Here is a 14,136-nt window from a genome sequence, read left to right as displayed (position 1 = left end):
TGTCCCGCCAGGAAACCGACACTGTCCCGCCAGGAAACCGACACTGTCCCTCCAGGAAACTGACACGCCACACTGGGCTCGGGTGTGTTTGAAATTCCACGTGACCGATCCCGCCAGGAAGCCGACACTGTCCCGCCAGGAAACCGACACTGTCCCGCCAGGAAACCGACACGCCACACTGGGCTCGGGCGTGTTTGAAATTCCACGTGGCCGATCCCGACAGGAAGCCGACACTGTCCCACCAGGAAACTGACACTGTCCCGCTAGGAAACCAACACTGTCCCGCCAGGAAACCGACAGGCCACACTGGGCTCGGGCGTGTTTGAAATTCCACGTGACCGATCCCGCCAGGAAGCCGACACTGTCCCACCAGGAAACCGACACTGTCCCGCCAGGAAACCGACACTGTCCTGCCAGGAAACCGACACTGTCCCTCCAGGAAACCGACACGCCACACTGGGCTCGGGTGTGTTTGAAATCCCACGTGACCGATCCCGCCAGGAAGCCGACACTGTCCCGCCAGGAAACCGACACTGTCCCGCCAGGAAACCGACACTGTCCCGCCAGGAAACCGACACGCCACACGGCTAATCACAGGCAGTGAGACATTTCCCGGTTCGCAGCTTCACAGATCAGGAAATGTCTCCCTGCCTGTGATTAGCCGCGTGGAGTGTCGGCTTCCTGGCGGGATCAGCCAAGTGGGATTTCAAGCACGCCCAAGCCCATCTCTAATGGTTATAGACAGTTGAGCTCCCTGCAGGCTGCTTAGCAGCAGTGGCGCCTTCTCTGACATGCTGATCGGGAAGCAATCCTGGTGATGCTCCTAGTCAATAGACGTGTGCGATTCGTTTCGTACGAAACGAAAATTCGTACATTCGTACAGATCCGAATTACGAATTTTTATGCATATGAATTCCGAACTAATTACGAAATTTCGTTTACGAATTTCAGATCCAAATTTGTATTTAACGAAAAGTTAACGAACCTAAAAGTTAAAAACACCAGGAAGTCAGCACAGCACAGGGATGGTGGGAACCCCTATGGGGAATTTCTATACTTGCGCGAATTTCATACGAAATATGAAATTTCGTTATTGAATTTCGGATCCAAATTAACAGAAACATGGCTGATGTTTTTTTCACCAATCAGAGAAAGTCAGCACAGCACAGGGATGGGGGGAGCCCCTCATAATGATAAATTCATCATAACGAACTTTCGTTATTTAACGAAAAGTTTACGAATTGTCAGGGCTGGCTTAGCCCTTCCTTCTCTGGGCTGGCTGCTCAGCTGTCGGCTAATTGCCAGCTCTCTTCTCTCTCCACAGTTACCAGCTGTCCCTGATCCTACTCCTCTGACCTGCCTACTTAAAGTTGTCCAGCTCACTTCATCTCTGCCTTCGCCTTGGTCACATCACAAGAAACCATCTCCTGCGGTTCTGTTTAAAGACTGGATTGCTGACATCCCTTCTGGCTCCTTATCCTGCTTCCTGTTGCTCCACTTGGATCCCTGACTTCTGGCCTGGCTGATTACCCGATCTGGTTATTGAACTCTGGCCTGGCTGACTACCCAATCCGGTTACTGGACTCTGGCTATGCTTTGACTACGCTTTTTCTATTTACCTTTTTATTTAATAAACAAGTGTGATTTAATTGTACTTCTGTCTCGGTCTAATTCATGGTTTCTGACACAAATCTAACGTAAATTCGTATTTCGTACGAATCCAAATTGAATTTCGCACACGAATTACGAAATACGATTTTTTTTTTTATACGTAACGACGCGAAACAATATTTTTTTTGACGGCGCCCATGTCTACTAGTCAAATCTAATGTTAAATGCGATACAGGCATGGAGCCCACATGGCAGCTGAACATACGCTTGCTGGGGGGGGGGGGGGGGGGGCTCAGCTCTCTACAACCAATAGTGCCGGCCTTTCCCTACATGCACCCACAATGTCACCAGCACTAAGTCCTAATAGACTGCCGCCGCTGCCAAGGAGACAGACGCCAGACCAGCGCTGTCAGTAGCAGGGGCAGGACAGCAAGAGGAGGCTGGGGAACCCCCCACAGTGGCAAAACACCGGGGGGCCCGGGTCGCAAGTGCAACCTTTGCAACCCTGGTAGTTCTCCCACTGCTTTGGACCCTTATATTGTCCTGGTGACATACCTCTTGTTTTCTGCCACCCTGGGGGGCCCCAATACAGTAGGAAGGGGGCTCACTGCAAAACATGTGAAAGGGTCTCACGTTGCAGGATCATAATAAAGTGCCCCACAACAGAAGTAAGGGGCCCCAGGATATATATATATATATATATATATATATATATATATAAATGCATCTTATAGTTGCCCCCCCTACTTTTGTCCCTGTCCCCCCATGTGCTCCCCCCCTAAATATGAAAGCTGGAAACGCCACTGCGAGGGGGTCACAATGTGAGATCCCTCAGCCAACTTGAGTCAAAATGGATCTTTTATATGGATACCTCTACACCCAATGGGCTTAACATGGAGTTCAATCCAAACTGTTTTCTCAGTGATCTTTAACTTTTGCAGTCAAGAGATTTTTTTGCCTTCTATCACCTTACTTCTATATGGATTTTTTTTTTTTATAGGGATTTTTTATAAGGATTTTTTTATATACAGTATGTATTTTATATTTTATATGTAATTTTACCACATATGTTCTATTAATATGATATCAATGTGTTTATCCCAATTTATATATATATATATATATATATATATATATATATATATATATATATGTATATATAATATAAATGCATTTTATAGTTGCCCCCCACCTACTTTTGTCCCTGTCCCCCTAAATATGAAATCTGGAGACGCCACTGGGAGGGGGTCACAATGTGAGATCCCTCAGCCAACTTGAGTCAAAATGGATCTTTTATATGGATACCTCTACACCCAATGGGCTTAACATGGAGTTCAATCCAAACTGTTTTCTCAGTGATTTTTAACTTTTGCAGTCAAGAGATTTTTTTGTCTTCTCTTAGAGATTTTTAACCTTTGTAGTCAAGAACCTTTTTTTGCCTTCTATCACCTCACTTCTATATGGATTTTTTTTTTATAGGGATTGTTTATAAGGATTTTTATATACAGTGTGTATTTTTATATTTTATATATTTTATATGTAATTTTACCACATAGGTTCTATTAATATGATATCAATGCGTTTATCCCAATTTATATATATATATATATATATATATATATATATATATATATATATATATATATATATATATATATTTATATTTATTTATTTATTTTTTTTATATATTTTTTATTCATTATACCTGTTATCCTCATATCTCTCGTTTCAAGTGACATTATTGTTATATTAATTAGTATGCTATTTGCATTTTAGCTATCTCTCTTATCCTTGTGTCCCTTTTGATATTCCTGTGGCTACCTTTTATATTAACATATATTAAGCGGCTCGTCCTTTTTACATTTACACACCTTTTTTTTCCCCCCCCCGTTGTTTGTGTATACTCCAATTTTAATATTTTAAAATGTTTTTCTATCTTCTTTCTTGCCCCTTAGTATCATTCACTTGTTTAGAACAATGTCTCTTCCTGCACTTTATTTTCTGTGATTTCGCCCTTGCGAGTAGCCATGCTCGTGCGATCGCAGCATTAATATGTGCCGCGAAAACCAAGGGAAAATTGCTGCCATAATGGGATCCTATGGGAGATCTAATTAAAATGGCCGACGCCATTCATGGCGGGCTACGGGGGAAACTGGCCGCCGTCTATTTAATTGACTACGCTATTTAAGGAAAGAACTTCTACCTATTGTTATCCCCCTGATGAAGTCACGTGATGTGACGACACGCGTCGCGATTGGAGCGATAGGTACTATCAACATCTGACAGAAGGATATGAGCGTGGCGCTTGTGGTCTGTTGCATTTTTTTTTTTTTTTTACAAAAACGTGAGTTTGTCTACTTTGTTGCTACATAATAAATTGTCTTTTAAAACGGGATTACGCTGCGGGCATCTCTCTTTCCAAATTCAAAACCCGATATACCGAGACATGCGGTATTAAGGGCAGCAGCACCTATACTGCACGTCATGCGGTCCCGCCATTGGGCCAGTGGGACGTCCATCATAGGCGCTGCAGGCTCCAGAAGGCGGGACCAGCTGTGTGACTCGGCCGCACTCAGTGGTGCTCGGCGGCACTTGGAATCACATCGGCGGCGGTGCTCTGGGCTAATAATAGAACAGTGCCCACCTGAGACCCGGGGCTTTTTGGGGACCCACTCGGGACTTCGGCCACTGTCAGCCCCCCCGCTGACGCCACTGGGGTTAGGAGAATTATCTCCCAGTAATTCCGGCCCAATAGAACGGAAGGGTGGCGGCGATCTTTTTTTAGGGGGCTTGGGCTGCTACCTTTGGGTACAGCCTTGGAGGTCATTACAGCTTTTATTTGTAGCCTTAGTGTGACCCTAATAAATAGGCATCGGCATGGGCAGAGTGTGCCGGTTGTGCCCCCTGTGGTGCAGATCAGATTGCCCCTACTGCCCAGGCCCTGCCCCCCTCCCCCCCTCCACAGAGCTGCTGGCTTTCCTCCTCTGCTCTCCCCTCCTGTCGGCTGCTGCCGCAGTCACACAGGGGAATGTTTCAGGATAGAGAGCAGGGGAAGGGGCCAGTAAATATGTAATTTACAGGCCCCTTCCTTTTCTGAATGATCACAGCAAGTGATTGGTACCAAGCACTCACAGTGTTCATTCATAACGGAAAGCATAGTAAACTGTGTTTTCTATGCTTCAGTTTGTGAATGAACAGGAAGCAGTCCAGCACAAAGCACTTCCCATTCATTCCCTTTCCTTTGCAGCTGAGGCTACACGTGTGTTTGAGCTTTGGGGTGCATACCCAAATGCCATAATCTGTGTAAATAGGAGTTGTATCGTGGTGTGTTTACATGTATTTAAGCCCCCACTCCAGGCTATTATTCCCTTAATTGGGTTTCCAATAGTGTTAAAAAAGCAGCTCTGGCTTTAACACTTACCCTTAATTCAGAGTCGCCCCCCCCCCTCATTACTCTTTTTTTTTCACCACAAGATGTCCTCAGTCTTCCCGATTCAATGACACCCAGAGATCCTATGGGTGCAGAATCTCATGGGCCCGCCCCTGAGGAACCTTCCTAGAGGTCATCTTTAAATCATCTTGTAATGGTGAAGAGAGCAGTGGCAGCTGGTGTTCAATATTTTGGGTGACGAGGGGGGGGGCGGCCCCCTCACACCCCCCCTCCGTGTGGCTCTCGATCCACTCGCACTACCGCCAAACCCCCCGTGCACACAATCTGTAGCCTTACCTTATACTGTGGTAGAGGTGCGGGGAGGAGGACAAGGTGGTGGTGGTGCACTGCTGAACCCGGGCTCCTGGAAGAGGCTGTTGCTTCTCCTCTTCCCAGGCCAATTTGGGACCCGCTTCCTGATTGGCTGGGAGGAGAAGCAGGAAGACACTATAACATTTTTCTAATGTTACACAAATGGGTGGGCTCATGGTGCAGTGCTCTGCCAACCCCCCCCCCCCCCCCCCCCCCGAGCCCATCCTTTTTGAAGCCAATTACAGCCTCCGGCTCTAGTCACTTGCTTAACCGCTTCAACCCTGCACCATTTGGCTAGCCAAACACCAGATCACTTTCGACGAATTCGGCACTGCATCTCTTTAACTGACAATTGCGCGGTCGTGCGACGTGGCTCCCAAACAAAATTGACGTCCTTTTTTTCCTCCACAAATAGAGCTTTCTTTTGGTGGTATTTGATCACCTCTGCGGTTTTTATTTTTTGCGCTATAAGCAAAAATAGAGCGACAATTTCGAAAAAAAAACGCATTATTTTTAACTTTTTGTTATAATAAATATCCCCAAAAAATATATAAAAAACATTTTTTTTCCTCAGTTTAGGCCGATACGTATTCTTCTACATATTTTGGGTAAAAAAAAAAAAAAATCACAATTAGCGATTATTGATTTGCGCAAAAGTTATAGTGTCTACAAAATAAGGGGATAGTTTTATAGCATTTTTATTAATAATTATTTTTTTACTAGTAATGGCGGCCATAGGCTTTTTCAATCGGAATTATTATTATTATTCAGGATTTATATAGCGCCAACAGTTTGCGCAGCGCTTTACAATATGAGGGCAGACAGTACACTTACAATACAAATCAATACAGGAGGAATCAGAGGGCCCTGCTCGTTAGAGCTTACAATCTAGAATACAGGAGGGAATGGCGGCGATCGGCGATTTTTATCGTGACTGCGACATTATGGCGGACGCGTCGGACACTTCTGACAAATTTTTGGGACCATTGCCATTAATACAGCAATCAGTGCGATTAAAATAGCATTGAGTACTGTAAAAATGTCACTGGCAGTGAAGCAGATAACACTAGGGGGCAGTGAAGGGGTTATTGTGTGTCCTAGTATGTGTTCTAACTGAAGGGGGGGAGGGGACTGTGCAGGGAAACTAACAGATCGCTGTTCATACTCTGTATGAACAGACGATCTGTCAGTTAAGTCCTCAGAGAACCGGAAGCTCCCGGTTCTCCGTGTCCCCCGAGCGATCGCGGGAGGCCGGAGGTGATCAAGACCGCTGGGCACTCGCATCGGCTCAGGGAGCGTGCGGGGGGGGGGAGGGGGGGCACGCGCCTCCGGAAGCGCACAAGCACCCTCTAGTGGCCGTTTATGTTACCAACGTAACATGACGGTGATTCGTACAGCCAAGCCATGTTGCCGCAGTGCAACTGCGGCGACTGGTTGGCTAGCGGTTACAAAAAAAAAGACAAAGAATTACCGCTCTAAGGTAATGACTTCTCCCAAAACAGCTGTCTCCACAATCCCACAGGGTGCTGGCTCTGTTTGCAACAGGAACTGAAGTAGAAAAAATGTAGCTGGATAGCCGCACTCCGAATTATTCAACTTTATTTAAAAAATGCAATTAAAATCATAGCATCTAGGCTGGTAAACATACTAACTGCACAGCCGCTGACATGTTTCACACCGAACACGGTGCTTAGCCATAGCTGTGACTGTTTGAAATAAAGTTGAATAATTCAGAGTGCGGCTATCCAGCTACATTTTTTCTACTACAAAAAAAAAGACACTTTGAAATCCAAGTGTCCGCCGCCCCGCAAGGGGATTAGGGGGCCGAGCGCATGGATTAGGGGGGTGGCGCCCCTGCTCCCCTAATGGACGGGGCCGCCACTGGAAGAGAGGTACACTGACATTAGTGCCACTCTCTGCACCACCGAGGAATGCCCACTGATGCAAGAAGATCTGAAGAGGAGAAGAACTCCGCGGGTCCATTAAAATAGATGGCTGGATCACAGAAACACAAGTATCAGAAACCATGGAATTCTTTATTCTGGGGGATTCACTCACTTTTGTGTAATAAACAAAACAGTAATAATTAAATTAACAACATACAAGGCATAGGCGGAGATTTACAAATACTGCAGCCCTCGGAATCTGGTGCAGCTGTGCATGGTCAGCCAAACGGCTTCCAACTTCACCTTGTTCAGTTAAGCTTTGGCATTAAAATCCAGAGCTGCACCAGATTTAGCATTCTCCGGTTTTAGTAAATTCTCCCATAATACATGCAACAACACCTATTAAAAAGCGTGTTCCCTCTGTGAAGGTTCTCATTTATGCAGGTCATGGATGGTATAGCTAGCTGTGATTAGGCCTCGGTCACATATGCCACCTGTGGCTTCCCAGGCTGGGAATATTACTCCAGAGCAGCCTTTCTTAACCAGGGTTCTGTGCAACTCTAAGGTTCCTTCAGAGGTTGCTAGGGGTTCCCTGAGCCTGGAAAAATATTTCAAGGGTTCCTCCGTGTTAAAAAAAAAAAAGGTTGAAAAATAACGTTCTTGAGTAGGGGTCTCAACTTTCGAAATGAAGGGCCAGTTTACTGCCCTTCAAACTTTAGGAGGGCCAGAAAATGCCATAGGTTTGGGCAAAAATCACATTGATGGTGCCAATGGGAGGAATAGTACCTCATCACTGGTGTCAATGGGAGGACTAGTGCCCCATCACTGGTGTCAATGGGAGGACTAGTGCCCCATCATTGGTGTCAATGGAAAGATTAGTCCCCCATTATTGATGTTGGTGGGAGGAATAGTGCCCCATCATTGGTGTCAATGGGTAGAACAGTGCCCCATCATTGGTGTCAGTAGTAGGAATAGTGCCCCATCATTGGTATCAGTGGGAGGTATAGTGCCCCATCATTGGTGTCAGTAGTAGGAATAGTGCCCCATCATTGGTATCAGTGGGAGGAATAGTGCCCCATCATTGGTGTCAGTAGTAGGAATAGTGCCCCATCATTGGTATCAGTGGGAGGTATAGTGCCCCATCATTGATGTCGGTGGGAGGAATAGTGCCCCATCATTGGTATCAGTGGGAGGAGTAGTGCCCCATCATTGGTATCAGTGGAAGGAATAGTGCCCCATCATTGGTATCAGTGGGAGAAATAGTGCCCCATCATTGGTATCGGTGGGAGGAATAGTGCCCCACCATTGGTATCGTGGGAGGAGTAGTGCCCCATCATTGGTATCAGTGGGAGGAATAGTGCCCCATCATTGGTGTCAGTGGGAGGAATAGTGCCCCATCATTGATGTCGGTGGGAGGAATAGTGCCCCATCATTGGTATCAGTGGGAGAAATAGTGCCCCACCATTGGTATCAGTGGGAGGAGTAGTGCCCCATCATTGGTATCAGTGAGAGGAATAGTGCTCCATCATTGGTATCAGTGGGAGAAATAGTGCCCCATCATTGGTATCGGTGGGAGGAATAGTGCCCCACCATTGGTATCGTGGGAGGAGTAGTGCCCCATCATTGGTATCGTGGGAGGAATAGTGCCCCATCATTGGTGTCAGTGGGAGGAATAGTGCCCCATCATTGGTATCGGTGGGAGGAATAGTGCCCCACCATTGGTATCGTGGGAGGAGTAGTGCCCCATCATTGGTATCAGTGGGAGGAATAGTGCCCCATCATTGGTGTCAGTGGGAGGAATAGTGCCCCATCATTGATGTCGGTGGGAGGAATAGTGCCCCATCATTGGTATCAGTGGGAGAAATAGTGCCCCACCATTGGTATCAGTGGGAGGAGTAGTGCCCCATCATTGGTATCAGTGAGAGGAATAGTGCTCCATCATTGGTATCAGTGGGAGAAATAGTGCCCCATCATTGGTATCGGTGGGAGGAATAGTGCCCCACCATTGGTATCGTGGGAGGAGTAGTGCCCCATCATTGGTATCAGTGGGAGGAATAGTGCCCGATCATTGGTGTCAGTGGAAGGAATAGTGCCCCATCATTGGTATCAGTGGGAGGAATAGTGCCCCATCATTGGTATCGGTGGGAGGAATAGTGCCCCATCATTGGTATCGGTGGGAGAAATAGTGCCCATCATTGGCATCAGTGGGAGGAATAGTGTCCCATCATTGGTATCGTGGGAGGAATAGTGCCCCACCATTGGTATTAGTGGGAGAAATAGTGCCCCACCATTGGTATCGTGGGAGGAGTAGTGCCCCATGATCGGTATCAGTGGGAGGAATAGTGCCCCATCATTGGTATCAGTGGGAGGAATAGTGCCCCTTCATTGGTGTCAGTGGGAGGAATAGTGCTCTATCATTGGTGTCAATGGGAGAATTAGTTCCCCATTTCTGATATCAGTGGGAGAAATAGTGCCTCGTCTTTGTAGTCAGTGGAAGATTACTGCCTCAGGGGATGGATAAAGGCAAGCGAATGGCCACATGTGGCCCATGGACCCCAGTTTGGAGACCCCTGCTCAAGAAGATATGTGCACTTGCAAACATCCATGTGCATGAGCCATAAGAAAGAGTTGCCAATCCACGGCTCTCTGTAAAGGCACTAATGTATATAACTGTATGTAGGCACTACACAAACTGGTACCTGGAAAAAATTTATGGGGCAGGTAAGCATTCAACAATTGTAAAAAATACCCCAAATTGTATGTGAATCTGTGCTTCATTCATGCAAGGCAAAGCAACATGTTCACTTTACTGACCACTCCCACAGATCCTTTCAGTTGCTGGGAGTAAAAAAGAAAGCCTTGTATAATCTGTGAGCTGCTGGAGTCATAATATACACTGGGAAATGGACTTCCGGTTGGATTGGCCCAGTCCTTCTGGTTGGATTGGCCCAGTCCTTCTGGTTGGATTGGCCCAGTCCTTCTGGTTGGATTGGCCCAGTGCTTCTGGTTGGATTGGCCTAGTGCTTCTGGTTGGATTGGCCAAGTCCTTCTGGTTGGATTGGCCCAGTCCTTCTGGTTGGATTGGCCCAGTCCTTCTGGTTGGATTGGCCCAGTCCTGGTTGGATTGTCCCAGTGCTTCTGGTTGGATTGGCCTAGTGCTTCTGGTTGGATTGGCCTAGTTCTTCTGGTTGGATTGGCCCAGTGCTTCTGGTTGGATTGGCCCAGTGCTTCTGGTTGGATTGACCCAGTCCTTCTGGTTGGATTGACCCAGTCCTTCTGGTTGGATTGGCCCAGTCCTTCTGGTTGGATTGACCCAGTCCTTCTGGTTGGATTGGCCTAGTGCTTCTGGTTGGATTGGCCTAGTGCTTCTGGTTGGATTGGCCCAGTCCTTCTGGTTGGATTGACCCAGTCCTTCTGGTTGGATTGGCCCAGTCCTTCTGGTTGGATTGACCCAGTCCTTCTGGTTGGATTGGCCTAGTGCTTCTGGTTGGATTGGCCTAGTGCTTCTGGTTGGATTGGCAAAGTGCTTCTGGTTGGATTGGCCTAGTGCTTCTGTTTGGATTGGCCTAGTGCTTCTGGTTGGATTGGCAAAGTGCTTCTGGTTGGATTGGCCTAGTGCTTCTGTTTGGATTGGCCTAGTGCTTCTGGTTGGATTGGCCTAGTGCTTCTGGTTGGATTGGCCCAGTGCTTCTGTTTGGATTGGCCCAGTGCTTCTGTTTGGATTGGCCTAGTGCTTCTGTTTGGATTGGCCTAGTGCTTCTGGTTGGATTGGCCCAGTCCTTCTGGTTGGATTGGCCCAGTCCTTCTGGTTGGATTGGCCTAGTGCTTCTGGTTGGATTGGCCTAGTGCTTCTGGTTGGATTGGCCTAGTGCTTCTGGTTGGATTGGCCCAGTACTTCTGGTTGGATTGGCCTAGTTCTTCAAGTTGATTGACCTAGTGCTTCTAGTTGGCTCAGTACTGTCACATGGAAACCAGTAACATTCTCATATTGCTAGACCGGTAATGAAAGCACTTGGTCCTAAAATGATCACCTCTTACCAACGTCCTCCATATTGGGTTCGATACCTTAATACAAAAATACAAAAATGAAAAAGATCTCCTACATTCTCCAGTGTAAAACCAATCATGTGTCTGACATCTAATCGCTACCGGTAGAAAATTCCTGTAAACTCCGTGCGGTCCTGTTCAGCACAGGGCAAATTTCAAGATAATTTTTTTTCCTTCTCCACCCCGTGAGGAACTGTCCGTGCAAACATATAGATGGCCTTGAGCATAACGGCCAATAAGATAAGTGAGGAAGCAAAGCAGACGATCTGGAATAGCAGCGCAGGTTCTGTGGAGAGGGAGAAAAATACGATATTAATCTATGAAACGGAAATATTTTTTGTTGGACTACAGAATACAGGCATTGTAAGAAGCGAAGGTCAACAACGTCAGTCTTTATGCTTCTTCAGTACAGGTTTCCTTTAAAGTAACCCTACTCATGCCACCCAACACAACTCCATTCATGAGGAATTGTCCCCTGAAGTCCACTAGAAAAACCAACACTTGAGTGCGTATCTCAAGTACCCCCTACCCTACTGCCCACATAGTGGTTCCCCCCAGGGCTGTCGATAGAGGGATAAAGTCAATACACCCCTACTGGACTTTGGCCTCATCAGGACAGCAGGGAAGCTGGGTTCAGCTTAGAAGAAGGATGAGCTTGCATATCGTGATATGGGGGTTAGCTAGCTCAAAGGTAGATGTTTTTTTAGTGAAGTTCATGTCGGTCCAAATTGTGTTTGAAGGGCATGGCAGCCCACTTTTGTTAAACTGAATTAAAGGTTGCCTAAGCAGGGGTTTCAGCTTCACAAAGCATCAACAAGTAACAGAAAATACTAACCCACCTTAGCTAGACTTCAGCAGCTCCACTGCTATTGACGTTGGTCTTCCAGACCACAAGAGGTTCTTCAGGCACACTTAGCCTATTATCACAACACCTCGCTGTACGGGACCACTTCTGGCCTCCAGATAGGACTCCCCCCAGCCCAGTGACGTAACTAGAACCTTCAGGGCCCCAATGCAAGAAACCATGAAGAGCCCCCCTGAACCCCAGCCAGGGCCCTTCCCTCCGAGTCCGGCGGTGGAACTCCAGGGCGTGGTCACAGGTATGACCTTTTCTGAGCCCTGTAGTTCCACCACTGGTATCAGTATTTATTTTTATTTTTACATTTTTAGGTGCCCCATTGGGGGACTGTCCCTAGGCAGGATGGGGTGCCCAGAAGAGGTGAGGTCCTTTTCTCCAGGGCAGATGAAGTTACTGCCCCCAGGTGAGAAGGGGTCCCTGTCCCCACGTGAGAAGGGGATCCTGTCCCCAGGGGGAGATGGAGGGGGTATGCAATAGTGTGTGGGGGATGGGGTCCTCTTACTCACCATGACCAAGCTGCAGGCCGCGCACTCATCTGTGTTGGCCTGGGCTCCATCCAGTGTGCTGGACGGGCGATCAGCATATCTCCCAGAAAGACCTTTCATCATCTGTGTATGACGGGGGAGGAGGGGGGCTGGCAGACAAGCCTGCAGTGTCCTCCGGGGGGCTCTCATAGGGCTGCACTGCATCTGTGTGCTTAAAGTTTGTTTACCCGGGAGAAGTATGCAGTGCAGTGTGGGCCGGACTCAGGGGGGGGGGAGGGGGACTCTGGCTGGGGAGAACAGACATCGGACTGAGCGGCAATGCATGGAGCAGGAGAGGGGTACTCTGAGGAGCCGGCCGAGGACACAGGTCATGTGGGGAATACACAACTAAAGAGCAGCCAGTGTGATAGTCGAGCATGGAGCTCTGCTAGTCACCCTCCACCTCCACCACCCGTGAGCATGGTGCACTGGTACCCCTAGCTGCCTATGCTGCTGCCGGACATATGTACACGGGGCTGCATGGGCCCCCTGCATCACAAGGCCCAGTTGCGGTCGTGACTGCTGCACCCCCTATAGTTACGCCCCTGCCCCAGCCCCCTCTGTGGACTCACTAGTTGCCTCAGCTTTCTCAGTCTCTCTGGACTAGCATAGCTGTCCTGACTTTTCCAGTTCTATGAGCAAGAAGTTCCCTCCAGCATAGGGTCTTGTCTTCTGAGGAGGTCACCCCTTCTCGCTGGAACACACCGTTGTCTTCACGCAGAGACACTGGATCCAAATGACAGCAGCTGCCGCGAGTCCTCACTAGAGCTGGTATGTAACGAGTGTGTGCCAGGTGCAGAACTCCAGGAAAACCTAGACACAGAATTAAAGGTTCTGTCCCACCCCAAGACTCTTTGAAACCTCTAAACTCCAGGACTATAAAACCCAGAGAAAACTTAAAACACCGTTTTCTCTGCTCACAAAACACATACTGGAGCCTCTCAGGTGGCATTTTCCTAACCATGACCTAAATGCACATAGTTGCAGGGCCTTGCACTGTTACAATGTAGATAAGGTGAGGTAACCTAAAGGGGACAGCTAATGAGGGGTTCACACCCCTCCATGTCCCCTCTCTATGAACGTTGCCGGTAACTCTATTCCTGCTGTGTTCAGGGCAGAAAGGTGAGCTGATCCTCGTGACTGTATAGCTAGGGGGGGTGCCTGTCTGGTAAACCTCATGGGGCTTTACAGTGGCTTAACTAGAACCTTCAGGGCCCCGATGCAAGAAACCATGAAGGGCCCCCCTGAACCCCAGCCAGGGCCCTTCCCTCCGACTCCGGCGGTGGAACTCCAGGGACGTGGTCACAGGTATGACCTTTGTGAGCCCTGTAGTTCCACCACTGGTATCAGTAGTTTTTATTTATTTACATTTTTAGGTGCCCCATTGGGGGACTGTCCCTAGGCACGATTGGGTCCCCGTCCCCAGAAGAGATGAGGTCCCTTTCTCCAGGGCAGATGAAGTTACTT

At 47.9% G+C, this 14,136-nt stretch overlaps 1 protein-coding gene across 1 annotated transcript in view; it reads right to left on the bottom strand.

The window, feature by feature from the left end:
• Positions 1 to 7,370: 7,370 nt before the first annotated feature.
• The window catches only part of TAPBPL (TAP binding protein like), a 50,443-nt gene continuing 43,677 nt past the window's right edge, over positions 7,371 to 14,136 (bottom strand). Inside the window, exon 6 of the mRNA XM_077467131.1 lies at positions 7,371 to 11,572. Within this exon, the coding sequence (XP_077323257.1) occupies positions 11,442 to 11,572 (131 nt within the window). The 3' untranslated portion in view covers positions 7,371 to 11,441. The remainder of the gene's footprint in view (positions 11,573 to 14,136) is intronic.

Source organism: Lithobates pipiens, unplaced genomic scaffold (assembly GCF_037356315.1).
Source record: "Lithobates pipiens isolate NorthernLeopardFrog02 unplaced genomic scaffold, aLitPip1_a1.2 Scaffold_47, whole genome shotgun sequence".
Classification (NCBI taxonomy): Eukaryota; Metazoa; Chordata; class Amphibia; order Anura; family Ranidae; genus Lithobates; species Lithobates pipiens.
The sequence above is the reverse complement of the archived record's forward strand: the minus strand, read 5'-3'. Positions and strand labels throughout refer to the sequence as shown.